Source organism: Muntiacus reevesi, chromosome 1 (assembly GCF_963930625.1).
Source record: "Muntiacus reevesi chromosome 1, mMunRee1.1, whole genome shotgun sequence".
Lineage (NCBI taxonomy): Eukaryota > Metazoa > Chordata > Mammalia > Artiodactyla > Cervidae > Muntiacus > Muntiacus reevesi.
In genome coordinates, this window is record NC_089249.1 from 189,842,985 (window position 1) to 189,870,675 (window position 27,691).

Sequence of the window (27,691 nt, forward strand, 5' to 3'; positions counted from 1 at the left end):
ACAAAAAGGCTGGGAAATTTTCATACAAAAGAAAAGTAAAAGTAATAACAACAAAAAAGTTTTATGACGAAAACATCCTGGTTTTGGTTTTTTCGGCCTGAACCTGCATGGCCGTTCGCACAGTGTCTGACCAGGACGCGACTTTCAGCAAACAGGAATTGTGGCTTAGGACCATTTCTCTCACTCCCATGCCCTGGGGGACCCCTTCTCTACTGAGGATGCAAAATGTCTCTCCACGGTGGTGTTATTCCAAGCTCCCTAGCCTTCTCAGAACCCTTTCAAAACCTCTACGCTGCAGGACCACTTCGAAAACTCCTTCCCTCAGCGTAGAGGTCTTATTTCATAAGAGTCAGACACTCACTCTGGGCCCACATCACGGCTTCGGTTGCCCGGACTAAATATGGTGGCACACGAGCCGGTTACAACCTCTATCACGTGACGGTACCGTACGCTCGCAGACGCCCGCCTGGGTCAGCCCACTCCGGCGCCTACTTTTAGATTGACCAATGAATCGGAGGCATGAGGCACGCCCTTTTCCCCTCTCCACCAATAGCCTTCAGACACCTCCCGCAGAATCCAATAATCGCTCCCGCCTCTCTTGAATGAAAAACGAGCGGCCCAGTGAGCTGAGCCGCACTCGGACGTAGGAGACCGGAAGCGCAACAGCTCGTGTCGGAGCGCGAGAACTGTAACCAGAGTCGGGTGGCTCTCTTCGCAGCACGCGGAGGCCAACAAGGAATCAGGTGAGCGGCTGGCCCAGGCGCGGGGCCGCGGTGCGGAGACGTCGGCTCTGCGGGCGAGCGGGAGATAGGAGACGCCAGGGGTTGAGGGAAGGAGACCGAGCGCGAGACAAGGGGAGGCGGGGCGGTTGGGCTTCCCGGAGCGCGCGTTGGCGGCCGTTGGGCGTTAGGGCGCATGTGCGGGGAGCGGACCGGCCGTTGGCGCGCGGGTACGGGCCCGCTTCCGGGAGGGGTTGTCATGGCCTCCTGCAGGCTGAACCCCACCTTGGGGCAAAGTCTGCCTGGTCTTGGAAGCCCGAGGCGATTTGGGGAGGGGTCAGGAGGCGACGCGGGGGTCTGGGGCCGCGGTGCGCGAAGCCGGAGCTTGTCGACGTGACGATCTTCAAGATCGAAAGACTCTTCCTCCGTTCTTGCTTTGCGTTTCGGGGGGTGGATTCGTAGTTCCAGAGATTTAGGGCAAAAAGTGATATTCCAGTAAGGAACAAAGTCTTAGATGAAAATCTCTTTGGGGGCAGCACTTCAGGGTGAGAAGGGTACGCGAAAGGGTCTGAGTTGTTAGTCGTCTGTCAGCTTTCAAGTTGATCAGCTCTTGGGGCCTCTGCCACCTTCTCTGGGTGAAGCAAACAGCGCCAAATCTTTTCCTGATGTAATTTGTTTTGATTTTTAGGTTCTGTCTAGCCAGTCGCTAGAAATTTTGTGTCTCAAACTTAGTCTGTCACTAAATTTGTCTCCTTTAAAACAAAAAGTTTCTTCGAACTTAGTCTTAGACTCAGACTTAGTCTGTCACTAAATTTGTCTCCATTAAAACAAAAAGAGTTTCTTCGAACTCTTCTCTTATTTTTTGGAATGCACATCTCTTTCCGTATTTGAAGCCCAGAGTAGACGACGCTGGCTCTTTTATGTCCAAGGCTCCCCCAGGGGTTGGTCCCTCCCTGTAGGGTGATCCACCCTCTTTTCCCTCTTTGACAATGCTCCCAACGTGGTTAACCCTCTTTCATTTGGTGTCTGGTTTTCCCTGCTGCTGGTCTCTTACCTCACTCCATCTTCTCTGGAGTAACTTGGTCTTGAGCAAATCCTGATTGAGTCACAACTAAAAACCTAATCAGCGATTTCTTATTCAGCGAATTAAGTATGAATACTCTGGGCCTAACCAGCTTGGTTTTCTGCCTCTTGCTTCAAGCAGCCAGTTCTTTCCAACCCCTGAAAGGTTCTAGTGGTTTCTGGACTGCCCTTCGCTGGCGCCTTTTCTTTTCTTTGATGCTTGAAGCGAGCCTTCCTGTTTTCACCAGTAGGAATCCTCAGTACTTGTATCAGATTGCCTCTTTCAAGAATCCTATGAGGATACTTGCTTAGCCCCTAAACTCTGCCGTGAGGCCCCGATTCTAATTCCATTTATTCAGCCATTTGCTCTTCTTGAGTGCTTACCTGTTATGAACCAGGTCCTGTTCTGGGTGCTGGGCTGGCATGACTGGAGGGGGTGTTTTTTCAGTTGGACCCAACTTTGGAATATGCCTTTTTGGAACAACAGAACAGCTTCCCAGATGTTCAGTGGGTAAAGAATCTGCCTGCAATGCAGGAGACACAGAGATGGGGGTTTGATCCATGGGTCAGGAACATCCCCTGGAGGAGAAAATGGCAACCCACTCCAGTATTTCTGCCTGAAAAATCCCATGGACAGAGGAGCCTGGTGGGCTACAGTCCGTGGTGTTAATAAGAGTTGGAATGACAAGAGTGACAAAACACAATGGAAAATGCCTTTCTGAAACAACAGAGGTCTGAAAAAAGTGGGAAAAGCAAGTTGAAAGGGGCTGAGGCATGTTTGAGGCTCAGCAGCAAGGCCTATGTGTGAGGGGACAAGGGTGACAAACTGAGTATAGGGGGAGTCAGGTTGTGCCGGGCCTGATAGTCTGTGGTGAGGACTCTGTTTTGCTTTGAACACAGTGGGATCCTGTGGAGGGTGTTGAGCAGAGGAGTGGCTTTCTCTGACTTAGCTTTTTTAGGCTCCCTCCACCAGCTGAGGGGCCTTGAAGGGGGAGTGGGAGATGGAAAGCAAGGAGCCCAACAAGGCGGCTTTTGGCATAATCCAGGCACGAGGTGACGGTGCCGAAGTGCCTATCAGCTGACAATGGATAAAACCAACTGTAGTATTCCAGTAAAAAGGAATATCCATTGGCCACGAAAAGAAATGGTGTACTGATACGTGGTCACAATGTAGAGGAACCTTGAAAAATTAGGTGAGTGAAAAAAGTCAGACTGTCACATGTTGTATGATTCCATTATATGAAATGTTCCAAATAGGCAGATTCATAAAAAGAAAGTAGATTAGTGGTTGCCAAAGGGAGTTGGGGGGCACAGGATGGTAGCCTGAGGGTGCAGTCTTTGACATGAGGAAATGTGTGCTAAAGATGATTGTGGCAGCAGTTGAAAGTATTTGTGACTGCACAAGAAACCAATAAAATGTACCTTTTAAACTGCCTTGTATGGCATGTGAATGTCTCCATAAAGCTGCTCTAAACTAAAAAGAAAGGTGATGACAGCCTGAGAACCAGTGACGTAGCAGGGGTGAGAAGTGGCCTGATTGACCTGCTTAGATTTATTGGCTGGTGGGCAGGAAAAGAGAAAAGACAGAACAGTTTAGAGAATGGAGTTGCCTTTTCTGAGATGCGGGTGGAGGGGAGAGGTTGTCCATAGAGAGGCCTCATGGAGGTGGTTAAGGCCCTGGGGCTGCATAGTCACAGAGGATGAGTGGCAAAAGGGCCACAAATTGGGTCTGGGACCCTCAAAATCCATCTCAGGAAGAGGGACTATTTTTAGCATTTCCACTCCCTACACTGGTCTTCCCTGGTGGCTGAATGGTAAAGAACCCACCTCCCAGTGCGGGAGACACGGGTTCAATCCATGGGTCGGGAAGATCTCCTGGAGGAAGGCCTGGCAACCCACTCTGGTATTCTTGCCTGGGAAATCCCATGGACAGAGGAGCCTGGGGGGCTGCAGTCCGTGTGGTCACAAAGAGACACGACTTAGCAACTAAAATGACAGCAACAACCACCCCTTGACTGGAGGCTGGGGTGCAACAGGGAGGACAAAAGACAGTATTCTCATGTTCAGGTCCCTGTAGCCTGCACCCACTAGGTGCTCTGTGTGGCTGAATTAAATGAAGCCAGGAAGTGATTGCACTTTGTATTAATTCTTTTTACCATCTTGGCTGTATTCTTACTGGCTCCAGGCCCAATGGGAGGTCTTTTCATGAGAGCACTTAATTATTCCCTTGTGCAAACCACAAATAGCAGGAGCAGCTGGGGCTGGGTAGACACTGGCGAGCTCAGAAGCTCCCATCTCTCCAGCATCCTGGCAGTTGCATCTTCAGACTCAGGGTGGGGTCCTTGGGGAGTGACAGTGGAGGGGAGTCCTTGAGACTAGGTGGTCTGAGGCTATTCAGTAGAGCTGAGACCTTGATGCTGAGAAGGAGGCATTTATTTGTCCAGAGACCAGAAGCGATGCAGCAGAGTCGTGCCTATGGGGCTGGGCGACCTGAGCTGGGGTAGAGGCTCAATAAGTATCAGCAGCCAAATGAGGCTGGGAGTGGTATGGAATGGGGTGGGCAGGGGCCAGTGAGGGAGGTTGCAAGTGGAAAGGAATTGGGGTTTCACTCGGTGCACCTGTGATTGTGACCTGAAGGTCCCAGGGAGAGGTGAGGCAGCTTGGTGGAGGGTGGTGGAGATGTGGGCACGACAGGCGGAAGCTGGGAAGTGCTACACAGGTGGAGTGGTGGGACCTGCTGCAGGAGTCAGTGTCGGAGGTGAGTTAAAGAGAGATCGGAGAATGACGTCCAGTCTTGGCTTCAGTGGCTGGGCGGCCAGACCGGACCCCAGGACCTCACCCACCTCGGACTTGTGTCAACAGCTTGCAGCTTCTGTGCAGCCGGCTCCCTTTTCCCCCTCGCTCTGGGAATTTTCCTGCCTGCGTCAGTCACTGTTGTTGCTTCTCTGAGCCTGTCCTCCCTCCTCTGTTCTCAGCAGCATGGCGGAACAGGATGTGGAAAACGAGCTTCTGGATTATGAGGAAGATGAAGAGCCTCAGGCACCTCCAGAGAGCGCTCCACCTCCCCCCAAGAAAGACGTGAAGGGTTCCTATGTTTCCATCCACAGCTCTGGCTTCCGGGACTTTCTGCTGAAGCCAGAGCTCCTGAGGGCCATAGTGGACTGTGGCTTTGAGCACCCATCAGAGGGTACGCATCCCTGGGTCCTCCCTCCCTCAGCTCTCCTCTCACTGCCTCGGCACGGTCCACTCAGCCACCTGGTGAGGGGCCTGCACGGAGGGAACATCCATCCGGTTTCTGATAGCTCATGTGTTCTCTTCCCTCAGTCCAGCACGAGTGTATCCCACAAGCCATTCTGGGCATGGACGTCCTGTGCCAGGCCAAGTCAGGGATGGGCAAGACAGCAGTTTTTGTGTTGGCCACTCTGCAGCAGATTGAGCCCGTCAACGGACAGGTGGGTGGACACCCTCCCTGCTAGGCGCTAGCTTCCTGATGCAGCAGGAATCATGGGCCCTCTTGTTAAAAATCCTTGTTCCCGAATCCTTTTTGTGGACTTTTAAAATTAAGTACGGTACTTAGTTCTACTGGAGCAGGAGATGGCAACCCATTCCAGTATTCCTGCTTGGAAAATCTCATGAACAGAGGAGCCTCACAGTCCATATGAGTCCATGGCATCACAAAGAGTTGGACACAAGTGAGCACCTTAGCATGCACACAGCTAGGTGTTAGCAATATCGCCCCCAAAATAAGCCAAGAGGAAAAACTGAAAAGTGCCCAGTCTGACCAGCCAGCAAGACGGCTGTAATTTCTACATGTGCTTTTCTAGATCGTGCACATATGTGAAGGTGGTCTCACACTGAACATGGTTTTGTTACTGCTTTTATTGCCGACAGGACACAATTGTCTTCTCATGCCTTGAATGTTGTAGTTCACTATTTTGAGGGGATAATTGAGGCACGTGCAGGTGTTCTGTTCTTGACATGCTGGGGCACACCTCCCTGGGTGTTACTGACCTTAGGGTGGGTGGTCTAGGAGGAAAGGGTTTCATGGGAGGCCATGGTGTGGTTTCAGTCCTTGGCATTGTGGGCCAGGAAGGTGGGGTAGCCTTCCCCTGATGGTCATAGGCCAGCCAGGGGGCAGGCTCAGGAAGCTGTTAGCATGGAGAGTGTCACCAGCTAGGTGTCTCCCTGCCGTAGGGGGACACACTGGAGTAGCTATAAGGAGACGTAGGGAGGGCTTTCCCAGTGGCTCAGCGGGAAAGAATCCACCTCCCAGTGCAGAGATGCAGGTTCAGTCCCTGGGTCAGGAGGATCCCTTAGAGAAGCAAATGGCAACCATGGACAGAGGAGCCTGCTGGGCTACAGTCCATTGGGTCGAAGAGTCAGACGTGACCGAGGGACTAAACAAAAACAACAAACAGTAAGTCTTAAAACCTGCTAGGGAAGAAAGTAAGAAGATACAGGAAGTGAGCAGCAGCTGATAGACTGGGAGAAGATGGGGTCATGTGGACTGGACCTTCCAGTGGCCCAAAGGTTGGGGGCCGCCAGGGACCAGCACTATTGTGGGCTCTGCCCAGGGGAGGACTTTGGACACTGCCTTGAGGGTCTCTGCCCCCCCCTGCCCCACAGGTGACGGTCCTAGTGATGTGCCACACTCGAGAACTGGCCTTCCAGATCAGTAAGGAGTACGAGCGGTTCTCCAAATACATGCCCAGTGTCAAGGTGAGTACCCCAGGCCGGGTGGGGTGTGGTGTGGTCCTCTGTAGCCTTGCTGGCCTCAGCTCTGGCCCAGCCGGCATTAACCAAGCTTGGCTGCAGCGGCTGCCTTTGAGGTTTGTGGTGGTTTTTGCTCCTTAAAAGCCTGATGAATTATGAATGGCTCCCAGAGGCCTGTGCCAGTCTCAGTCCTGGGGCTGCTTTTCAGTGGAGCTGGGGCCAGGCTCTGAGGCCTCTCCTGTCCCCAGGCACCAGGTCTGGGGTGGCGGTGGGGGCTTCGCAGAGTTGTGAACTGAGTGGCTATAGTCACAAGAATTGGGTGTGAGCTTTTGGCCACCAGATGGTTGACAGCAGCTTTCCCCCGCATAGGTATCTGTGTTCTTTGGGGGCCTCTCTATCAAGAAGGATGAGGAGGTGTTGAAGAGGAACTGTCCCCATGTGGTGGTGGGGACGCCGGGCCGGATCCTGGCACTTGTGCGCAATAGGAGCCTCAACCTGAAGAACGTGAAGCACTTCGTGTTGGATGAGTGCGACAAGATGCTGGAGCAGCTGGGTGAGTGTCTGCGCCGCGTCTGCGGGCTGTGGAGGCCCCCTGCATCATCCCCCGGACTTCAGAACCAGGCCCTGACAGGGCAGGCCAGAGGGTTCCCCAGAGTGGGGTCGTGTGGGTGGCTGGCAGTTAGGTCTCCTGGAAGCAGATTTGCGGGCAAGTCCTGGCATTTGGCAGAGTGAACTGCGGCTCCTGAGCTGGATCTTGGAGTGGGACCACATGACCCAAGATGAGCCGTGTCTGGGCACACGTCCATGTTAGCCGAGGACCGTGGCCCTGCCACCAGCTGGTTTAGCTCTAGGCCCCCACCTGCGCTCAGGGAGCCCTGACGGCTAGTGGGAGCTGGGGCTTGTGCCTGGGAGGCGGCTGCAGCTCTCACTCCAGCGGCTGTCTCTGCCTCAGGCTCCCCACCCTGAAGCGTGGCTGGAGGCGCGCTGGCACGGCTGCTCCGCTCTGGCAGCGTGTAAGTGGATTGCCGCTCCTCCCGCGCCTCTGCTTATTACCCTGAGTCTGGGCCTCAGGCACCTGGGACTCCCCCCCTCTGACAGTCTGCGCTCACACCGCCCTTGTCATGGGGCCAGCAGCTCCCTGGCACAGGTTGGGAGGGACTGGATCCAGGTGGGGGTCGTGGTCTGGCAGGTGCTCATGCCCCATTTCTTGCTCTCCCTTCCCTGCCAGATATGCGGCGGGACGTGCAGGAAATCTTCCGCCTGACCCCCCATGAGAAGCAGTGCATGATGTTCAGCGCCACCTTGAGCAAGGAGATCCGGCCCGTGTGCAGGAAGTTCATGCAAGATGTGAGTAATGGCGGAGAGCTCTGTGCGGTAGCTTCGGCCTCCGAGGGTGCAGGCTCTTGCCGCTCCCCAACATCCACGCTGCCCTCATGGCACAAACTTGCTGGAAGGCCGGCGGAGCCTCTTCCTCTCTTGTCAAACTGGGAGCTGAGAGCTTGGTCTACACCTGAACCGGGCCGGACCTTAGATCCAGCTGTTGGGAGACAAGTGTTAAAGGGGGTACAGAGGCCTCTTGGAAGTATTGCCGCCACGGAGTCGCTTTTGGAAGGTTCTGGGCAGGCAGAAGGCCCAGCAGTAAGCCCCGCCTGGCTCTTCCTGCTCTCCTCCCCGCACAGCCCATGGAGGTGTTCGTGGACGACGAGACCAAGCTCACGCTGCACGGGCTACAGCAGTACTACGTGAAACTCAAGGACAGTGAGAAGAACCGCAAGCTCTTTGACCTCCTGGATGTGTTGGAGTTTAACCAGGTGATGCTTCTGCACGCCCATGGCCTGTGCTGGGGTTCCCGGCCTGGGAGAGGGAGTCTGGCCCTGACGCAGGTCTGCCTCTCCCTCTGTCACAGGTGGTCATCTTTGTGAAGTCAGTGCAGCGCTGCATGGCCTTGGCCCAGCTCCTGGTGGAACAGAACTTCCCAGCCATTGCCATTCACAGGGGCATGGCCCAGGAGGAGCGGTGAGTGCGTGCGGGCCGCTCTCAGCCCCTGGCAGGCCCGGTGGAGCAGATGCCACCCAGGGTCCCCGTGTCTGATGGCCGCCCCTTGTTCTTTTTGCACCCAGTCTGTCACGCTATCAGCAGTTCAAGGACTTCCAGCGGCGGATCCTGGTGGCCACCAACCTGTTCGGCCGAGGGATGGACATTGAGCGCGTCAACATTGTCTTCAATTACGACATGCCTGAGGACTCAGACACCTACCTCCACCGTGTGAGTGGCCCATGGGGGTGTCCCTTCCCTCCTGCCCCTTTTTCAGGGTTGGTGTTGGATGGGGACCTCTGTCTGTACTCAGCCTGACCCTTGCTCCTATCTCCCTCCAGGTGGCCCGTGCAGGTCGCTTTGGTACCAAAGGCCTGGCCATTACTTTTGTGTCTGACGAGAACGATGCCAAAATCCTCAATGATGTCCAGGACCGGTTTGAAGTGAACGTGGCAGAGCTTCCAGAAGAAATTGACATCTCCACATACAGTAAGTGGTTCAGACAGGGCTGGGGTGCTGGGGGGAGGTGGGGGACAGTGGTGGGGCCTTCTCTCCCAACTGCCCCCTCCTCACTGGCCTCCCCCATCCCCCGTGTGTCTTACAGTTGAGCAGAGCCGGTAACCACATGCCCTGATGACCCAGAGCCACTCTACTTCCCACGTGCTGCTTCAAGTCCTCTTTCTAGGTGACACTGGGGCTTTCATTTTACTGTTTAAAAGCTGTAGATTTGTGCAAGAATTAAGTTTTTATTATGAAAGTCTGGCTCCCACAGTGTCTGTGTCACCTCACTGCATTTCGTGGACACCAGGGGCCCATGGCCTGGTCAGTGAGCCTCTGGCCAACAAGACATGCCACCTTCTCTGTCAACATGAGATTTAATTTTTAAAGTGTCAACACTGAAAGGTTTATACAGATTAAACAAAAACATACAATGTCCACAGCCTTCACATCAGTTTGAACCCTCTGCCCTGGGGGCAGGTGGGCCTTACTTAGTACCATGAGCCTTCTTCGGCAAGGGGCTGAGAAGGGCCCTGCCCCTCTCCCACCCAACCTCAGTCTTAGCTTAACCTAGAAGCAAAGTCTCAGCACCTTGGCCTCTTGTTCTGTAGCAAAGACAGATGACAGGAAAGGGCCAAGCTGGGCACGAGTCTTCATTCTGTCTGGGCCTGGTGTGCTTGAGGGGTCTGCTCCTACCCTGGGTCCTGACCGGGGTGGAGCTGAGAGGCAGCAGGAAGTAGGTCCGACCCTCCACCCTTGCTGGGTGTTCAGGGGTTCGGTAACAAATGGTGGCTGACACCCTCCTCTCCGTGGTGTGTGTGGGGCTCAAGGCAGGAGGGAGCAGAGCAGAGAGGGAGGAGAGGAGGTCATCTGTGTGTGCAAAAGCTGCGGAGGCCACAGGAGCTGCTGGTTTGGCCAGAACTGCGCCTTCACATGCCAGACTCTGAAGGCCTGAGGGCCTGGAGGAAAAGGAGCGAGACGTGAGGACTGAGACCAGAGACCCGGGGGCCTTCTGTCCTGCACCCCCCACCCCAGGCTCAGCCCTTACCTGAGTCTGATTGTGGCTAGAGCCAGACCCAGAGGTGGTTGTGGCGAACTCGGAGTACCTGTTCCCAGCAACCATGCAGGCCCACTTGCGGTACTCCTCTCTTACCTGTGGGGCACAGGGGCCAGGTCAGGGAAGGACGGGCCCCAGGACAGGAGGAGGGGCCCAGCCCTGCCCGCAGCCTGGCCTGCGGCCCACCTTCTTGTTAAGTAGGCAGTACAGCACGAAGAGGAAGAAACCCTGCAGGCAGTTGAGGATGCTGAAGATGTAGGACAGCACCCAGCTCTCCGGGTCGAAGAGGAGCAGGCCGAAGACCCAGGTGCAGCCCAACACAAAGAGCTGGGCGATGGCTGTGATAGTCAGCACCCTGCAGGGAGGCAGCCAGTTGCAGCTGGGGGCCCCGCCTCAAACACCCACCCCTTCTGTCAGCCCCCCTCCCTGCCTCTGTCTTCTCACCTGACTTTCTTTAATTTTTTTATGTCAGGGTTGATTTCAGAAAACTTCTGAGTGAGTTTCCAGACAGTAATCACAAAGATGATAGCATTGCCCTGGGCAGGAAGCACAGAATTCAGATTAGGGGGTATCCTTGGAACTCGCAGAGAGAAAGCTGGTACAGAGGCTCCGTGTGGAGCCGAGTGCTTCAGATTTCCACGGGTGTAGGGTGGGGGGAGGTGAGACAGTTACCAAAACGATGAAGGTCACAGGTCCCACAAAGCTCCAGAGGAAGCCACCCTCGAAATTCAACCAGCAGCTGGGCAAGAAGGGAGGATCTGGTTAACACCCAGTCAGCCCTGAGGGGAGCAAGGGCTCCGTGCAACCCCCAAGCCCTGGCCCTCCCACCACCTCGTGCTCACAATTTCTCGCGGCCATAGCCCTTGCTGTAGGCGCCTGCTGAGATGCCCACGATGATCAGGGGCACGCCGTAACCAATCAGGCAGAGCCAGAGCTTTCTCAGGCCTTGACCCTGGAACACGCGCACCACGAGGAAGTAGAGCTCCACGCCCTCAAGGCTCATCCAGCAGAAGGCGGCCAAGAAGCAGTAGTGCAGCAGCACGGCCACCAGGCGGCAGCGCGTCCCCACCTGCGGGGCGAGGGCGGAGGGACGGCGGTGACGTCAGCGGTGGGCGGGCCCGCCGAAGCAGTGAATGGGCGGAGCCGTATGCTTCCACTGGGGGAAGGCCGACTACCCTACCCAGCTGGCAATAGGCGGAGCTATTCCTCTCCAGGCCCTCGCAGGTCTAGCGCCCAGGTGAGAGTGGGGCGCGCCACGGGGCGGGGCCTCACCTCGCCGCCTTCGTTCTCGATGCCTGCCAGGAAGATGGCGGAGCCCACGAAGAGGCAGATGCAGAGGTGCAGGTGCACCGTGGTGCGCGAGCCCTGAATGGGCCGCACCAGCAGAAAGGTGAGGATGCACAGCAGCAGGCAGACCAGCGACAGCGCCAGTCCCACCTTGGTGATCAGGGCCAGCTTCGGGTCCTAGATGCAGGACGGGGCAGGCGGGACTCCATCAGCACCCTGAGGCCTTCCTGCCCTCCTTGTGGGCCCCACCACCCACACCCACTTGGGACCTGGCCTGCAGGACTGATCAGGTGGCTCATCTCCCTCCACCTCCTCTACCATCAACATCTGAATAAACCTACTGTGTCTCTCTCACCCTAAATACCACCACTCCTACACCCATGGGTGCAGCAGGTATCCCCAGTTCCTCTAGATGAGTTCCCCACTACACACCCAGACTGTTCTCCTTAGAAGGTCCCCTGTGTATCCTCAACGGCTGCAACCTTCTTTCCCTACACTGATGAGCCCACCTCTCTGACCCTCATCTCCATCTCATCTCTTGCCCCTCCCACACCTGGCCGCAACTATGAACTCATCAAAACCCACATTTGTGTCCTTCCTGGGCCTTGGGCCTGGACCACCAGCCTCCACTACTCTGCCTGACCATTCCAGGTATTCACATGGCCCAGTGTATCTCTGGATCCCTCGGGAGCTTTCAGCAGTATTTAACAACTTGATGGGGCTTCCCTGGTGGCTCTGGTAAAGAATCCACCTGCCAATCCACCAGGAAAAGGTGATTTGATCTCTAGGTCAGGAAGTTCCCCTTGAAGAGGAAATGGCAACTCACTCTAGTATTCTTGCCAGGAGAATCTCATGGATAGACGAGCCTGGCGTTCTACAGTCTGTGGGACCATGAAAGAGTTGAACATGACTTAATGACTAAATAACAACTTGTTGGGGGTGGGCCATCAGAGGGGCACTGGCTGAAGCAATGCCACTCTGTTTAGTTGCTGAGTCACGTGGAGGTCTAGGGGTGCCAAGCAAGGGGCTGTGAGGTGCAGTGTAGGGTCATCTGGTCTGTGCAACCATGCGGAACCTCTTGGACCATTCCACTGAGAACCAGCTGCCTGTCTCGCTTGAGCCAACCATGCCACCAGTGGGTTTTTGAGAATGGCCCCCAGTCTGCTCACCTCCACGTCGTAGTGGGCCATAAGGATGGCAAAGCTGCTTAGGTGACTGCACTGGCAGGTGATGCTTCCGTTCCCACTGCCCATCTTCCAGCAGCCCGAGGTGGCCCAGAACCCGTTCCCATTGCTGTCTTTCTTCCAGAAGGCACAGATCAGCTCCTGCCGTGGCTTGAGCTCAGGCTGTTTCTAGGGAGAGGCGGTCATAGAAGTTAGCCTGGAACCCTCTCGTGGGTACTGGGCTTGGTTGGACCCCAAAGAGGGCTGCTTCTCCTTTGACAGCTGTCTACTGAGCACCGACTATGTGTGCCAGGCCAGGGGACCCGGGTGAACTGGGGAGGCACAAGTCCCTGTCCTTCTGGGCTGACATTCTAGTGGGGGAGACAGACAGGAAATAATACACCTAATAAATAAGTAAACTAGACAGAGTGTTAGCAGGTGCTGAATGCGAAAGAAAAGAGCAAAGGGGAAAGGTGGGGTGTGATTACAGATTGTAATTTAAATAAGCAGGTCCAGGAAGGCCTGGAAGAGTAGGTGACATGTGAACAAGTTGACAGGTAAAGGACTGAATTGTGGAGGAAAGGTGTCCCAGGCAGAGGGCACAGTAAGTGTAAAGGCCCTGAGGCACATGTAAGGAAGGAGCAGAGTGGGTGGGGGTGGGGGAAGGAAGGCTGCTGAGGGCCCACGGGCACCTTGGCTATGGGATGAGCAGTGTGGCTGATTCCCCTCCCCAGCCCAGGACTCACATGGAGGGTGAAGGCAAAGGAGACGTTGGAGTCGAGTTTCTCAGTGTCCGTGTTGCTCAGAAAGACGGAGCTGACCGCTGAGAGAAGCATGACCTTGGCACCTCGGACAGGACTCTCGTAGGTCTCTTTCAGCTTTTCCAAGTCCAGTTCCAAAGAGGCATTGGCCAGCAATTTTTCCATGTTCCGACTGGAGAGGATCCCCACCACGGAGGGGCCTGGGGGACAGACATGCTGGCTACCTCCTGCTCTGCTTGCTTCTGTGCCCCATCCTTCCTCTTAAGATGTCTAATTCAAGCTTGCCGGTCTGCTGTGATGCCCAGAGTCCCGCCCCAAGGCTCAGCTTCCTGTGGCTGCCTATTCTGAAGCTGTGTTGCTGTTCAGTCCCGCAGTCCTGTCCGACTCTTTGCGACCCCATGGACTGCAGCACGCCAGGCTTCCCCGTCCTTCACCATCTCCCGGAGCTTGCTCAAACTCACGTCCATTGAGTCAGTGATGCCATCCAACCATCTCATTCTCTGTCGCCCCCTTTTCCTCTTTCCCTCAATCTTTCCTGTATCCTAGCCATATCCCAGCTTCTCCCTCCCTTTCCCTGAAGTGCCTGCTCCGGGTGCCTGCCATTACCTGACTCCCCAGCTGCGGCTGCCACAGCCCAGTCCAGCAGCATCCGTGCATGGCTCTGGCCCACGGTGACGTTCCCTTTCCCCTGCTCCTGGACCACCAGGGACAGCTCTGAGAAGAGAGGGGGCAGTGATCAGGGGCTCCAGGTGTGGGAGCGGGTCCTGGGTAGCTGGGGTGGGGCAGAACGAGGTCTCACCTGTGCCGTCAACCGAACAGTAGGTGAAGGACCCTTTAGATATGGCTTTGGCCAGGGTCCTCAGGATTCGTTCAAGGCCTGAGAGCAGGTGGGTGACTGTGACGTGCTTGGAAGACTGATCCAGTAACTCCAGGTCTCCTGAGTTTTTCAACAGGTCATCCACTGACTCGATGAGGTTCTGTGGATGATGAGTGACAGGTCCTGGGTTATTGTACCACAAGGGCTACCCGAAGGACCCTGGTATCTCACCTCCCCTCACCCCACCCTCACAACTGGGGTACACACTGGAGAACCACCTGGGTTGCCTGGGGGACAGAACCAGGGGAATCATCAAGACACGGCAGTGGCCAGAAGACAAGTAAGGGGACTGAGCATATGCCTGTGTGCACAGGTTATAACAGCAACAGTGCTTAACATTTATCAGGCACTGGCTTTATGTCAGGCCCTGTTCCAAAGTCTGCGGCTTTTCTGGTGGCTCAGTGGTAAGGAACCCGCCTGCCAATGCAGGAGATGCAGGTTCAATCCCTGGGTCAGGAAGATCCCCCAGAGAAGGCCATGGCTACCTACTCCAGTATTCTTGCCTGGAGAATCCCACAGACAAGAGCCTGGCAGGCTACAGCCCATGGGGTCACAAAGAGTGACTGAGCAGGCACATTCTAAGTCTGCACCACCCTAAACAGTTGCCCTGAGCCCCAGATGTCACTTGAAATATGACTCCACGTTGAAATGATAATAGTTTTAATCTATGGGGTTAAATGCAATTTTCACATTAATTTCACTTGTTTACTTTAAAAAAAAAATTAATCTATTTTTTAATTGAAGGATAATTGTTTTACAGATTTTTGTTGTTTTCTATCAAATCTCAGTATGAATCAGCCATAGGTATACATATATCCCCTCCCTTTTGAACCTCCCTCCCATCTCCCTACATATCCCACCCCTCTAGGTTGATAGAGACCTTGTTTGAGTTTCTCTATGTCTGCTTCTCCATTGCTGCCCTACCATTTTTCTAGATTCCATGTTAGTATACGATATGTATCTTTCTCTTTCTGACTTACTTTATTCTGTACAATAAAGTAGTTGTTTATTGGCTCTAGTTTCATCCACCTCATTAGAACTGACTCAAGTGCGCTCCTTTTTATGGCTGAGTAATATTCCATTGTGTATATGTACCACAACTTATCCATTCTTCTGTTGATGGACATCTAGGTTGCTTCCATGTCCCAGCTATTGTAAATAGTGTTGCAATGAACAATGGGGTACATGTGTCTTTTTCAGTTTTGGTTTCCTCAGGGTATATGTCTAGGGGTGGAATTGGTGGGTCATAGGGTGGTTTTATTCCTAGTTTTTTTTTTTTATTCCTAGTTTTTTAAGGAATCTCCATACCATCTTCCATAGTGGCTGTATCAATTTACATTCCCACCAACAGTGCAGAGCGTTCCCTTTTCCCCACACCCTCTCCAGCATTTATACTTCTACTCTTTAAATTTATTCTTTAGCTTTGTATTTTAAAAATGCAGCTACTGAAAAAAAAATGCAGCTACTGGAAAAATTCAAATGACATAAAGGGCTCACATATTTCTCTTTTAAAAAATTTATTACTATAATCTTTTTAGAGGCTCAATATTTCTACCAGGCCAAGCACATACGACATATAGTATTTATATTGTATGCCAGGCACTTTTCTTTGAGCCTCACTCCTATTAGTTCATTTAAACCTTTTCCCCAAGTGGATGAAGCAGGTACAATTTATTTTTTTTGAAGCAGGTACAATTTATGAAGTGAGGCAACTGAGGCTCAGAGAGGGGGAGTTACTTGCCTGAGGTCACACAGCAAGAACTGGCAGTGGGTGGGATGAGGGGTATTTGAACTCTGTGGCCTTGCTCCAAAGGTGAATTCTCAACTGCTCCATTCCATTGACATTATATTCCTCTCAAACATGTGTGTGTGTGTGTGGTGTGTATGGACTTCCCTTGGCCCAGTGGTAAAGAATCCACCTGCCAATGCAGAAGACGCAGCTTGGGTCAGGAAGATCCCCTGGAGGAGGAAATGGCAACCCACTCCAGTCTTGCCTGGAGAGTTCCAGGGACAGAGGAGCCTAGAGGGCTATAGTCCCTGGGGTCGAAAAGAACTAAACAATAGCAATCTGTGAATTTTGTGTACAGATGTATGCGTTCGACCAGAGGCCCCTGCTCGGGCATCTCCATTCACACTGAAACCCTCCAGCCACCCCACACTGTCCTGCCTTTACCTGCATGGATGTCTTGGCCATGGCTGGGTTGAAGTCTCTGCTCATTTTCTGGACTCTTTCGAAGAAGGCAGAGAGACTCTGGAGAGAGGGGGAGAGGTGGGGAAGTCAGAGACCTTCATCCTGGGTGGGGGAGCTTTGGGGAAAATGAGTGATCAGGGTGAGCTGGCTGGAGGGATTTCCTGCCGCTGGTCCCTGCTGGGGCCACTCACCCGGCTCTTGATTCCAGGGGGAGCAGTCCAGGCAGGGAAGGCGATCTCTGCAGGGGATGGGACAGCAGTTCATTAGCTGTGACAGTGTCTGTTTGTTGTGGGTGGGGCCTGGGGTCAGGGCAGGACAGGTACCTTCGCAGATGGTGGTCATTTGCTTATCCCGGAATCCAGGTTTGGGCACCCAGCCTTGGCGGCAGTGGCAGGTATATGAACCCACAATGTTGACGCAAACAGTGGAGTTGTCACACTGATGTTTCCCGGAGCTGCACTCGTCCACATCTGGGGACACAAAGAAGGGAGTCAGGCTCTGCCTCAGCCCTGTGAGGCCCCTGTCCTCCTTGTGCCCCCTCTTTTTTCCCATATTAGTTCCCCAGGAGGTGACGCCACCCAGTGTCCGTACATCCTCGAGTGGTGGACACTGAGGTTATTTGTGGGAAGTGTGCAGAATTCTGACACACAGCAGATAAGCCCCGCACAGATAGGCAAGTTGTGAAAATACTGAAGTATCTGTTCTAGTCATTAGAAAATACCCGGATGCTGGGCAAGAGGAGGAGGGGACGAGAGGATGAGATGGTTGGATGACATCACCGACTCAATGGACATGAGTTTGAGCAAACTGCAGGTGATAGTGAAGGACAGAGAAGCCTGGATGTGCTGCAGTCCATGAGTTGGCAAAGAGTCTGACAGGACTTAGCAAATGAACAATTAGCTGCTGCCTCAAGTCCCTGGGAGCCTTCCCCATGGTACCCCAGCTCCTTCTCCAGGACCCCCCAGATCTCACATTTAGCCTTTAAAGAATTAATGCCTGGCAATAGCAGGACACCTCCAGCATTCATTCTGTTTGGTTTGTGTGAGTGCCACTGAATATGTGGTCGGATGTTTTGAGTGTGGGTCTCTAAGAGTGTGGGCTTCCCAGGTGGCTCAGTGGTAAAGACTCTGTCTGCCAATGCAGGAGCCTCAGGAGATATAGGTTTAATCCCTGGGTAGGGAAGATCCTCTGGAAGAGCAAATGGTAACCCACTCCAGTATTCTTGCTGGGATAATGCCACGGACTATAGTCCATGGGGTTGCAAAGAGTCAGACAAGACGACTTGAGCATGCATGCACACTCCAAGAGTGTAGCATCTGAGCTCCGAACCTTCACAGACGGTGTTGTTTGGGCCGTTGGGGGACCCAGCAATAGGCTTCCAGCCGGGGCGGCAGCGGCACTCGTAGCTGCCCACGACATTGAAGCAGTGGGTGGAGCTGTGGCATGGCTTTTTCCCCGAGGTGCATTCATTCACATCTGAGGACAAAGCCAGAGGGTCAGTGCCACCCTCACTTCTACTTCTCACTGTACCCACTTTTCACTGCCAGGTACCAAGGACCCTTCTGTGATTGCACGTGCCATCACCTGGTGACCCTCAACTTGACTCTTAAAACACCTGTAACATGGGCGTGGTAGGGGCCATGGTCTTCAATTTATAGGCAGAAAAACTAGGAATGAAAATGAGTCACAGGGGCTGGACTTCCAGACCAAGGATTCTTGCCTGCTCCCACCAGGGCCCTGGACCAAGGTTCCCCTTCTAGGAACCAGAAGTGAGAGCTTCCTCTGCTCAAATGTGGCAGATGAGGAAGGGGTGAGGCCTGGGAGATGTTCACAGAGCCAAGTGTGGGGCCTGAAGCCCCTGCTGTCTCCCTGGTCTGTGGTGGGACCGTGCGGGGAGGCGATCCTGAGGCAGCGCCCCGGCAGACCCTTGTCGTCACCCTGAGTCTCTTCTCTCTCCTGCTCAGGCTCCGGGAACCGCCTCGGCTCCTTCCCCAGCTCCGGGCCCGCCTCACCCTTTCTTCCTGGGGTTTCTACCTGTGCAATCCCTCGGGTCCTCTGGGTTGAACTCCAAGCCGGGTGGGCACTGGCAGGTGTAGCTGCCCTGGGTGTTGATGCAGATGCTGCGGCCTTTACAGACTCTGGGTCTGTGCTGACATTCGTCTACGTCTGCAAGGGGAAGGAGAGCGTGATGGATACCTGCGGCTGTGGACAGCCTTCGGGCCTGGAGTTTGGCCACATTTTCTGCTATAGAAGCATCCAGAAGGGCCCGCTCTCTCTTCCTCAGTGAGCGGGGGCCCTTCCTCATTCACATGGAGGCATCCTATGGTGAGCATGGTGGCCCCGATGTTCTGTTGTCCTCTGGATGTGGCCAGAAGTGGCCCAAGTCCTCCCCGTCTGCCAGCTCTGGCTCCCTCAGCCTCCCTGGGAAGCTCCCAGGGGTGGGGACATCACAGCTGCCTGTGTCCCAGTCTGAGGATTTGGACGAAGGACTGGGTGGGCCTTCCTGGAAGCTGAGGGCAGCTGTGTCCCCTCAGCAGGGCCCATCTTGGCTCCCAGTGATGCACTTTGTCCTGACTCCCCCAGGGCGAGTGTTGCCATCTGAGTACTCCTTGGATCCTGGTGACCAGGACAGCGCTCTCCCGTCCACACTAACTCTGAGACTCCAGCTCCATGAAGATGGACCAAGATCCACCCCCGAGTCAGGCAACTCAAGGACAATGTTTTTGGGGCAGTGGGCACCAGGCTGTGCTGGACAGTGGGCTGACATCTGGCCGGGCAGCCTTGGGGCTCTGAAGGCGCCTTTTTCTGATTCCCATGAAGGCTTCCCCCAGACTGGCAGGAAGTGGTGAGAATCCACATCTGAGCAAAGTTCACAATGAGCAAAGGCTGTGTGGCTGGAGCAGGGAGCAGGTGCTCATGGGTGAAGAGTCGCAGGTGTTTCTGCATCTTGGCACTTGGCCTCCCGCTGGAGACGTAGACCTGTGCAGCCTGCTGGGTGGGACTCAGCCTCCATCTTCTGTCTCCACGTGGTCTGGGTCACTGTGGGGCCTGCATTGGTCTCCTCAGTAAAGGGTCAGGCCAGAGGCAGTGGTCTTCAACGACGTCTTGTCATCTGGTCCAGATGAAAGCCTCTTTGTTCAACTGACTCTTCCAGTGGGTTGGCGGTTGATGTCACCCTGGGACACCCCTGACACAACATCCTCCCAGGCCTCGGTCATCAGAGCTGCTTCAGGTCTGTGAACTGGAATTACTGCGGAGGGTCAGGGTGGAGCCTTGGGTGGGGTGGGGAAATAGATGGAGGCTGAGAAGCTGAGATCTGGGGTCAGGGTGACAGAAGGCATCTTCTCCAGGCAGGTTGCTGGGCCAGGGGCATGGTCAGCCAGGGACAGTGGACTGTTCCTTGAATCTCCCTCCTCCAGCATTTCTAGACAGGTCCCCAGAGTCCACCATGACCCAGGGTGTCAGAGGGCCCCAGGGGGGGCAGGTCTCCTCCCAGCAGTCATTAACAATGGCAAAGAGGACAGGTATTGTTCCGGGACACACGGTGCTGTGACCACACTGAGTATCTTGAATGTCACCCCTCCTTTGTTTTATGCAAATAAGATGCTACACAACAGTGGGATGCTCTGAACGTTCAGAAGAGACCCTCTGCAGAGGTTCTGAGCCCTGGGGTTCAGAGAGGGTTGGGAGATGAGGTAGATGCACAGGATCGCCCTCTGATGCCTGGAGAAAGTGGGAGGAAGAACCCAGGAAGCAGCCCAGGTCTTCTGCCCATAGCAGACCCCACGGCCTGGACATGGATGGACACGTGCTCAGGTGTAGCAAAGGCTGGAACGCTGAAATGGGGGTGCACAAACAGTCCAGCTGAGCCTGTCAGAGAGCTAGGTCTTCAGGCGGCAGGCTTTAGTCCCAATCAGTAGGCTGCTCTCTGCCTGGCACCCTCCCTGAGGCCCTTGGAGGTCCCCTTCCCAACTCACTCTTGTTCATGCATGTCTCTAGAGGAACTCACAACAGTGGGTGGGCGGCACACCCAATCCAGGCATACTGAGTGGGGTCCATGACCACCATGTACTGTTGTGCAGGTTGATCACTGCACAAGGGTATCCAGCCAAGAAGGTAAGTGAAAACCAGCTCACACTCCATTCCCCAAACACATGGTTCAGTGAGATGACAGGGAGCTTTTCCCTATTCCACATGAAGGCTCTGGCCAGGCCACATGTTTCCAGCACAACATCCACCCACAGAGGACCCTGTGAACCAGCAGAGACCCCACAGATGCAGGTCCCCTCTTGCCTCCCACTAGGGAGGCTCTGCCGCCCTCTTTTGCAGGGCAAGAGGGAAGGGGCTGGGACCAAGGTTGCAGGTTCTTTGTGCAGCAGTGTGGGTCAAAGGACCCTCCTCAGAGTCCTCTGGATGCTGGGCTCAGCCCCCTTCTCACCTCTCACCTTCACTCTCCTCCCCTCCCCATCCTCTGTATTCAGGTCTAACCATCTCCATGGAGCCCTCTCTGGAGTCCTGTCTGCCCACTGCTGGTCTCCTCTGCCCCTTCCCCTATCTCCTCCCACTGGAAAGGGGGCAAAGCCTGGTGATGTGTGGAGGCCAGGCTCCTCCTGGGTCCCTGGTGAGGGAGTGGATGGACAGGACAGCTGCTCCTGAGCACCCACCCTGGGGCACAGGCCCCAGGGATGGCCATCCTGGAGAGGGTGTGTTAGATCATGATGACCATAACTTAAAACACCAACAGCCATCAGTGTTTTGTGCTTTGTTATTCTTATTATTTATACCCCAGCAATTCTATGAGGTAAGCATCATTGTCAGCCGCTTTTACAGATGGGTAAACTGAGGGACAGGGCAGTGAAGTAACTTGTCCAAGATCACACAGTTAGTAAAAGGCAAAGCTACTTTTGTTTTTATCTGTAAAAGACACTCTTTTTTTTGTTTGTTTGTTTAAAGCATAAACTCACAATTGTATTATCACATCTCACGTTAATGATTTTTTTTTTTTTTTGGCTGAACTGTGCAACATGTGGGATCTTAGTTCCTTGACCAAGGATTGAACCCATGTCCCATGTATTGCAAGGTGGATTCTTAACCACTGGACCACCAGGGAAGTCCCAAACAGTGATTTCTGAATCAGTATCCTGGCTAGTGTCACACACAGAGCTATCAGGGGGCAAAGCCAGGACTTGGGTTCCTGGTTCATGCCACCCTGCCTCTCTGTGTAAGAGGCACAGGCATGTACACCTGTCCCAACTCAGACCTGGGTGCCACACCTGTAACCAGGATGCTGCAGGCAGGACTCAGCATTCGGGTGGCCCCAAACCTCAAGAACAGAGAGGTGGGAGATGCACGGTCATTCTTACCTTGACACGTGTTCTCACTCTCATTCCGGAATATTGTTACCCCAGAAGTAGGCTCATATCCTGGGCTGCATGTGCAGTGGTAGCCCCCTTCCGTGTTCTGGCAGTCTGCTGAACTTCCACAGTATACTGGTGAGGGTGGCCCACACTCATTGATGTCTGGAACACAATAGGGCAAAGGGTCACCTCCCAAAGGCTTGAGTTTGGCCAGTGCAGAGCTCCCCAACCCCTCCCTGACTCCCCAGCTTTGGGCCTGAAGTTTAATCAGTATCTTTTTAGGAAGAATTAGACTCTCAGGCCATACAGCTGAGACTGGGCTGTGGCTGGAGCAGACCATTCCTGAAGCTTGTGCAATCAGCTCTGTTCTTCTTGGCCCTCTGGCTGCCACCCCAGATTTAGACACAGGGGGAAGTGCTGAACCGGGGAGTGAGTAGGGGGGACCTGTGTCCCCCTCCTCAGTCCTGAAAGGACCAACTGAGGCACAGACTCCAGACTCCTGGAGCCCCAGCCGCCCTCTCTCCAGGAAGCCATGTTTATTCATGTCTCATCTCTCCATCTTCAAATCTTTTCCTTTCTCTTTTTTTCTGTCCTTGATGACGGACCTGAGGACAAAGGCTGAGGCCCCCAACCAACACCCATGTCCCCCAGAAACACTGGACTATACCCCACAATCTCTGCATGTCACACCATCACCCCCAAGCCGCTGTACCGTCACAACTCTCCAAGGGGTCGGTGAAGATCTCCCCAGAAGAGGAAATGAATCCTGGATCACACCGGCAGGCATTGCCATTGACACATGAGGACTTCGGAGGGCACCGCAGAGCACAGGCTGTGGGGATGGAGGCCTTGGTCAGAAGGTGAGGGCTGAGCCAGGGGCTGGGGAGAGGGCAGGGTCAACTCCAGGAGACCGGGAGCTGGGGAGGCGTGACCCTGGCCTTCCCCCTGTAACCGGTTTGTCTCCTGCTTGGGCTGAGGGATGTGGGCGGAAGTCTAGGGCCCCTTCCCCAGGCTCCAGCTGTGGACCAAGCTGCTCCCAGCAGACTCACCCTTGCTGTTCTGGGATCCAACTTCCGACAGAGTCAGCAAGAAGCACAGCACTGGAACAGAGAGGGCGGGGCGTCAGAGGGGTCACGGAGCAGGGAAGGGCAGATGCAGAGCAGGGAAGGGCAGATGCAGTCCTCAGAGTAATGCAAACGAGGAGGAGGGGGCTCTCGGCCCCTCCCAGGCTTGGGCTCTGTCTCTCTCCGTTGCCCAAGGAGAAAGTGGGTACGTGGCATCTGCCTGCGAATGAACACCCACGGCCAGGGGATCTGCCACCTGTCACCTGGAGGTGGGTTTCAGAAACGGAGGGATGGCAGGCTTCCCTGGTGGCTCAGTGATAAAGAATCCACCTGCCAACGCTGGAGACACGGGTTCAATCCCTGGTCGGGGAAGAACTCATATGCCACGGAGCAACTCAGCCCACGTGCCACAACTACGGAAGTCCGAGGACCCTAGAGCCTGTGCTGCACTGCGAGGAGCCGCCACAATGAGAAGCCCACAAACCACAGCTAGAGAGTGGTTCCCGTGAGCCACCACTGGAGAAAGCCTGTGCCCGGCAATGCAGACTAAGCACAGCCAGAGAGAAAGACACCGAGGGATGAGTGAGAGCTCTAAGCTCCGAGGGGGCCGCAGCGCCCGTGGACCTGTGTGGGCAGCAGCTCAGTGAACAGACGAGCCAGGCGGCCCCAGGCCTCACCCTGCACTGTGGTCAGGCGACCTCATCTCTCGGAGCCTCAGCTTCCCCTTCTGTTGGGTGGGGACGATGACAGGACCCATTTCCTAGAGTACTGTGAGAATTAAGCCTGCAAATATCGCAGTGTACTGTCATCAACGTTTCTTTTCTTTTTTCTAAGTTATATTGGAGTGCAGTTGATTTATAGTGTTGGGTTAATTTCAGGTGAAGAGCAAAGTGATTCAGTTATACGTATATATATATTCATTCTTTTTCAGATTCTTTTCCCATAGAGGTTATCACAGAATGTTGAGTAGAGGTCCCTGTGTAATGTTTCTTTATGCAAGGAGGGGGCTGGATCGGGTAGTTTTCTCAGATTCCATCCCCAACCCTGAATCTAAGATCCTCCAGCTCCCATACCCTTCCTCAGGGACACAGGTTCATGCATCCCACATCCATATCTGTCAGTCCTGACGGCTGTCTTAGGACCCAGTGGTGACATTTCACCTTGGGCTCCCCCTGCCCCCACTCCAGTGCACCAGAAGATGCTGCAGGTTCACATTGGGGGTATTGCTGGAAGGGGGTCCTCTCTGGCTGTACTTACCACCCAGGGGCACCCCACTCTCAGGGCCTCTTCCAGTCATCAGGGCCTTTAGAGATGGGGATCTCCTTCCAATTCACCAAAGAGAGACAGACAAGAAGACATGGAGAGAAAATAGAGATGAGAGAGGGGGAGAAAGAGAGAGATGGAGACAGATGAGGACAGACAGATGGAGAGAAACAGAAAGGCAGAAGTTAAGGCAGTGATAGAGAGAGATGGTAATCCTAAAGGAAGTCAACCTTGCATACTCATTGGAAGGACTGAAGCTGAAGCTCCAGTACTTTGGCCACTTGAGGGGAAGAACCGACTCATCGGAAAAGACTCTGATGCTGGGAAAGATGGAGTGCAGGAGAAGGGGGTGACAGAGGATGAGATGGTTAGACAGCATCACCAACTCAATGAACATAAATTTTAGCAAACTCCAGGAGACTGGAGGACAGAGGAGCCTGGCATGCTACAGTCCATGGGGTCGCAAAGCGTGGGACACGACAGTGACTGTGCAATGAGAGAGAGATGGACAGAGAAATAGGGAACTCAGAAACAGAGAAACAGATTGGGCAAAGAAACATAGAGATGTGGAGATTGAGAGGGAGACAGGAAAACAATTAGGAGGGAGGGATGGAAACAAAGGGAAAGGGAGGGAGGGAGGAGGACAGTTCGGCCGCAGGGGGAAGCATGGAGGGCTTGGGCACCCAAGGCAGTCCCTGCCCACCTGGGAATGCTGTGGAGGCAGCACAGACCCCAACAATCCAAGGAGACCCAAAAGGGGGCAGTGGGTGGAGGGATGGGGGCAGGAGGAAGGGCAGGCATGAGTCACTTCCTGGGCCAAGGGAAAGGATGACTCACAGCTCAGTTGCCCCTGGAGGGAGCTTCCAGGGGAATTCTGGGGTCTGTCATTGTGAGCTTGAAGGGCTGAGAGGGGCCAGCAGACCGGAGGATCCCCTGGCCACTCAGTCCCTAGGTCCAAACTCGATACCCCTCAGGTTGGCGGTGGGCATAGAGTCCCTCCCAGAAGCCCTCTCAGCAAGGGTAAGCTGAGGTTGGAATGCCCTTCCCCTTCCCCGTTTGAGGATTTCTCTCGTCCTCCTCTGTGGTCACAGGGCTTGGCTAGCTCCCCCCTCCGCTGGGATTCAGTTCCTCTTTGCAGGACAGACCCAAAATTACTGCCACCCGCCCCCCCCTCCACCGCAGCAGGATGCAGCCTGGGCTAATTCGTCCCCATTTCCCAACTTCCTGCTCACGGCTGCCCAGTTTGTGTTCATTCTGCAGATGGACAGATTGAGGCCTGGAGCCCAGAAAAGGCTCAGGAAGAATCTGGTGAACAGAGTAGCTTGGGATAGGTGGAACTGGGGCTTCCCTGGTGATAAAGAATACACCTGCCAGTGCAGGAGACGTGGTTTTGATCCCCGATCTGGGAAGATCCCACATGACGAGGAGCAACTAAATGCGCCACAACTATGGAGCTTGTGCTCTAGAGCCCGGTAGGTACAATTACTGAGGCCGCGTGCCTCTAAGAGCAGCCACCGCGATGAGAAGCCCGTGCACCGCAACGAAAGAGCAGCCCCGGCCAACAGCAACTAGAGAAAAGTCCTCGCAGCAGTGAGGACCCAGCAAAGCCAAAAATAAATAAAAAACAAAAAGTGACAACTCTTAAAAAAAAAAAAGAAAAGGTGGAAAATGGGGTCAAGTTTCCCAGACCCTGCAGGGGGGTGGGACGGCTCTTCTGAGCCCCGTGCCCTCCGCCTGGGTGGGGTTGGGCTCTGCTCCGCCACCACAGGGGCTCCCAAGCCAGGATTTCTCCATCTGAGTCCTTGGAAGTCACCCAAACAGGAGCTGGGAGAGGAGCTGCTGGTCATCTGCGCCTAGTCCCATCTGGTTTGCATTCCCCCTGCCGAGCCCAGAGCAGCTAGATTCCTGGGGTGGGGGCAGGGCAGGCATCCTCTCTTTGCTCCTCCTCCTCAGACCCTCCAGTCTATCCCAAGACCCACCAGTGAAATAATAATAATGTGCGTCCCTTCAGTTGCGTCTGACTCTTTCTGACCCTTATGGACTGTAGCCCACCGGGCTCCTCTGTCCATGGGATTCTTCAGGCCAGAGTACTGCAGTGGGTTGCCATGTCCTCCTGCAGGGAACCTTCCGGACCCAGGGATTTAATCCACGTCTCCTGCATTGCAGGTGGATTTTTTACCGCTGAGCCAATAAAAATATTGTTTACTTAATTCTTCCTTAGTTTATAGTTTGCTTTGGAACTCAACACAGCCCAATAAGGTGAAGACCAGTCTTACCCCATTTTACAGATGTGCAAAGTGAGGCTCAGAGGGAGTGAGATTCAGCTCCGGTGACACAGCGCTCCCCCCTCCATCAGGTGTGCCCCACACAGGCTCCTCTCTCTAGCTTCCCCGCCCAGAAGCCACTGAGCTCATGCCTGCCAACCTGGGCCAGCACGGGGAATCCCATCCCAGGGCGACCTGGGAAGCCCTGGTTGGTACCCCAAGCACCATTTCTTCATTCTCTTTGTTGCTTGGTTGCTTAGGCAACCAGCTGCCTAGATAACCGTTAGAGCCACCCTGGGTGGGGCGGGAAGGGAGGCTCTGGGGAAGTCACAGCAAAAGTTCAAACCTGCCACCGGTGCCGGTAAAATCTTTTCCACCCACCTGCAGCTGAATTCCAGCTGGGTCCGGGGGAGCAAGAATGAGGGTCTCTGGGGTTGATTTTGCCACTAAGACAGTGCGGGACATGTTGGGGGTACCCGCCTGGCAGTGCAGAGGTCCCGCCCCCCCCTCCCCCGCCCCGTCTTCCAACCCCCCAGCATCTCCCTACAACCTGTGTTAAGAGCCGCCACCTGTGTGTGTCTGTGTGTATGAGAGAGAGAGAGACAGAGGGTCTCAGCACTCCCTTTTTGCCCCTCCTCCTTCCCCAAACCTGTCTCCCACTTTGGGAGCAGTTCAGAGAGCTCAGAGATTTCTCTGGGAGACGGGGACAGGCGCTAGAAAATGCCAGGGGATCCCGCCACAGTGTGGGGGTGCCTGGCCCCTGGCCCCAGGCACCCTCAGCACCCGCCCCCATGCCCGGCCCTGTGGCTCCCTTCAAGGCTGGCCCCAGGGCTGCCAGCTGCACCTCGCATTTCCCCTGGGAAAAGAGGGCGCCGGGGCACCGCACGGTGCTGCCCGGGGCTCCCTGGCGCTTGCCCCCACCCCTCAGGGCCCCAGAGGGCTCACCGTGAAAGAGAAGAAAGGGGCCACCGTGGGGGCCTCCCATGGTCCGAGCTGCCGCGGGGCAAGCAGACGATAGGGCAGGGCTGTTTCTGTCGCCGAGCTGGGCAGCTGTGCAAGCTTTCCCAAGGCCCGCCTGGCCTTTATAAAGGGGGGCGGGGGGAGCAGCCGCGCGCCCAGGGCCCTCCCCGGAACTGGCGGGGCAGCTGGAAGCCAACAGGAAAGTGGAGCGAAAACACAGACCCAGGGGCGCCGCGCACACACATTACGGTACAACCTGCGCTCTGAGTGTCTGCTCTGTCTGGCCCCCATGGAAAGCGGCTGGCGGATCCCAGGGGCTAGGGGGAGCGGGAGGAGCCTTCCCTGCTAGCCTTGTCTGGCCGGAGGCATGTAGGCTGGGGAGGGGCCGCGCTCAGAAATAGCTCGGGGCTCCCCACGTTGC

The 27,691-nt window shown here is 54.8% G+C and overlaps 2 protein-coding genes across 8 annotated transcripts; one reads left to right on the forward strand and one right to left on the reverse strand.

Annotated features, from left to right (window-relative positions):
* Window positions 1–631: 631 nt before the first annotated feature.
* Window positions 632–9,285, forward strand: DDX39A (DExD-box helicase 39A). Of its 4 annotated transcripts, none has more exons than XM_065917596.1 (11): window positions 632–743; window positions 4,760–4,968; window positions 5,106–5,233; window positions 6,408–6,500; window positions 6,864–7,047; window positions 7,723–7,841; window positions 8,174–8,305; window positions 8,401–8,510; window positions 8,615–8,759; window positions 8,870–9,017; window positions 9,133–9,285. In XM_065917596.1, exons 2-11 carry the CDS (start codon window positions 4,761–4,763, stop codon window positions 9,147–9,149), a joined length of 1,284 nt encoding a protein of 427 aa, XP_065773668.1. In that variant the 5' UTR covers window positions 632–743; window position 4,760; the 3' UTR covers window positions 9,150–9,285. The 4 variants fall into 4 exon arrangements, with proteins under 4 accessions (XP_065773668.1, XP_065773667.1, XP_065773671.1 ...); XM_065917595.1 differs by having other exon boundaries at window positions 645–743; window positions 4,757–4,968; XM_065917599.1 differs by lacking the exon at window positions 632–743 and adding an exon at window positions 2,706–2,974 and having other exon boundaries at window positions 4,757–4,968.
* A 99-nt stretch (window positions 9,286–9,384) lies between these two features.
* ADGRE5 (adhesion G protein-coupled receptor E5) lies at window positions 9,385–27,406 on the reverse strand. 4 transcript variants are annotated; one of them, XM_065917592.1, is made up of 21 exons: window positions 27,256–27,345; window positions 24,041–24,105; window positions 22,769–22,819; window positions 22,432–22,551; window positions 21,726–21,881; window positions 18,397–18,528; window positions 17,692–17,838; window positions 16,686–16,832; window positions 16,554–16,600; window positions 16,345–16,422; window positions 14,094–14,271; window positions 13,901–14,008; window positions 13,280–13,494; window positions 12,540–12,722; window positions 11,356–11,547; window positions 10,926–11,152; window positions 10,756–10,822; window positions 10,528–10,619; window positions 10,270–10,438; window positions 10,075–10,179; window positions 9,385–9,985 (listed from the first exon to the last, which is right to left on the reverse strand). In XM_065917592.1, exons 2-21 carry the CDS (start codon window positions 24,078–24,080, stop codon window positions 9,956–9,958), a joined length of 2,484 nt encoding a protein of 827 aa, XP_065773664.1. In that variant the 5' UTR covers window positions 24,081–24,105; window positions 27,256–27,345; the 3' UTR covers window positions 9,385–9,955. The 4 variants fall into 4 exon arrangements, with proteins under 4 accessions (XP_065773664.1, XP_065773663.1, XP_065773665.1 ...); XM_065917591.1 differs by lacking the exon at window positions 24,041–24,105 and having other exon boundaries at window positions 27,256–27,406; XM_065917593.1 differs by lacking the exons at window positions 17,692–17,838; window positions 24,041–24,105 and having other exon boundaries at window positions 27,256–27,406.
* Between the last annotated feature and the right edge of the window lie 285 nt (window positions 27,407–27,691).

Bases quoted from the DNA above. Each gene is read 5' to 3' on its own strand.
- DDX39A (XM_065917596.1), top strand. From the start codon at position 4,761: ATGGCGGAACAGGATGTGGAAAACGAGCTTCTGGATTATGAGGAAGAT. The intron at 7,842-8,173 runs GTGAGTAATGGC...CTCCCCGCACAG, and splicing joins GCAGGAAGTTCATGCAAGAT to CCCATGGAGGTGTTCGTGGA. The intron at 8,511-8,614 runs GTGAGTGCGTGC...TTTTGCACCCAG, and splicing joins GGCATGGCCCAGGAGGAGCG to TCTGTCACGCTATCAGCAGT.
- ADGRE5 (XM_065917591.1), bottom strand. From the start codon at position 27,295: ATGGGAGGCCCCCACGGTGGCCCCTTTCTTCTCTTTCACG. The intron at 13,495-13,900 runs GTAATGGCAGGC...TCTGTCCCCCAG, and splicing joins AGCCGCAGCTGGGGAGTCAG to GCCCCTCCGTGGTGGGGATC. The intron at 10,439-10,527 runs GTGAGAAGACAG...GCCTCCCTGCAG, and splicing joins AAAAAATTAAAGAAAGTCAG to GGTGCTGACTATCACAGCCA.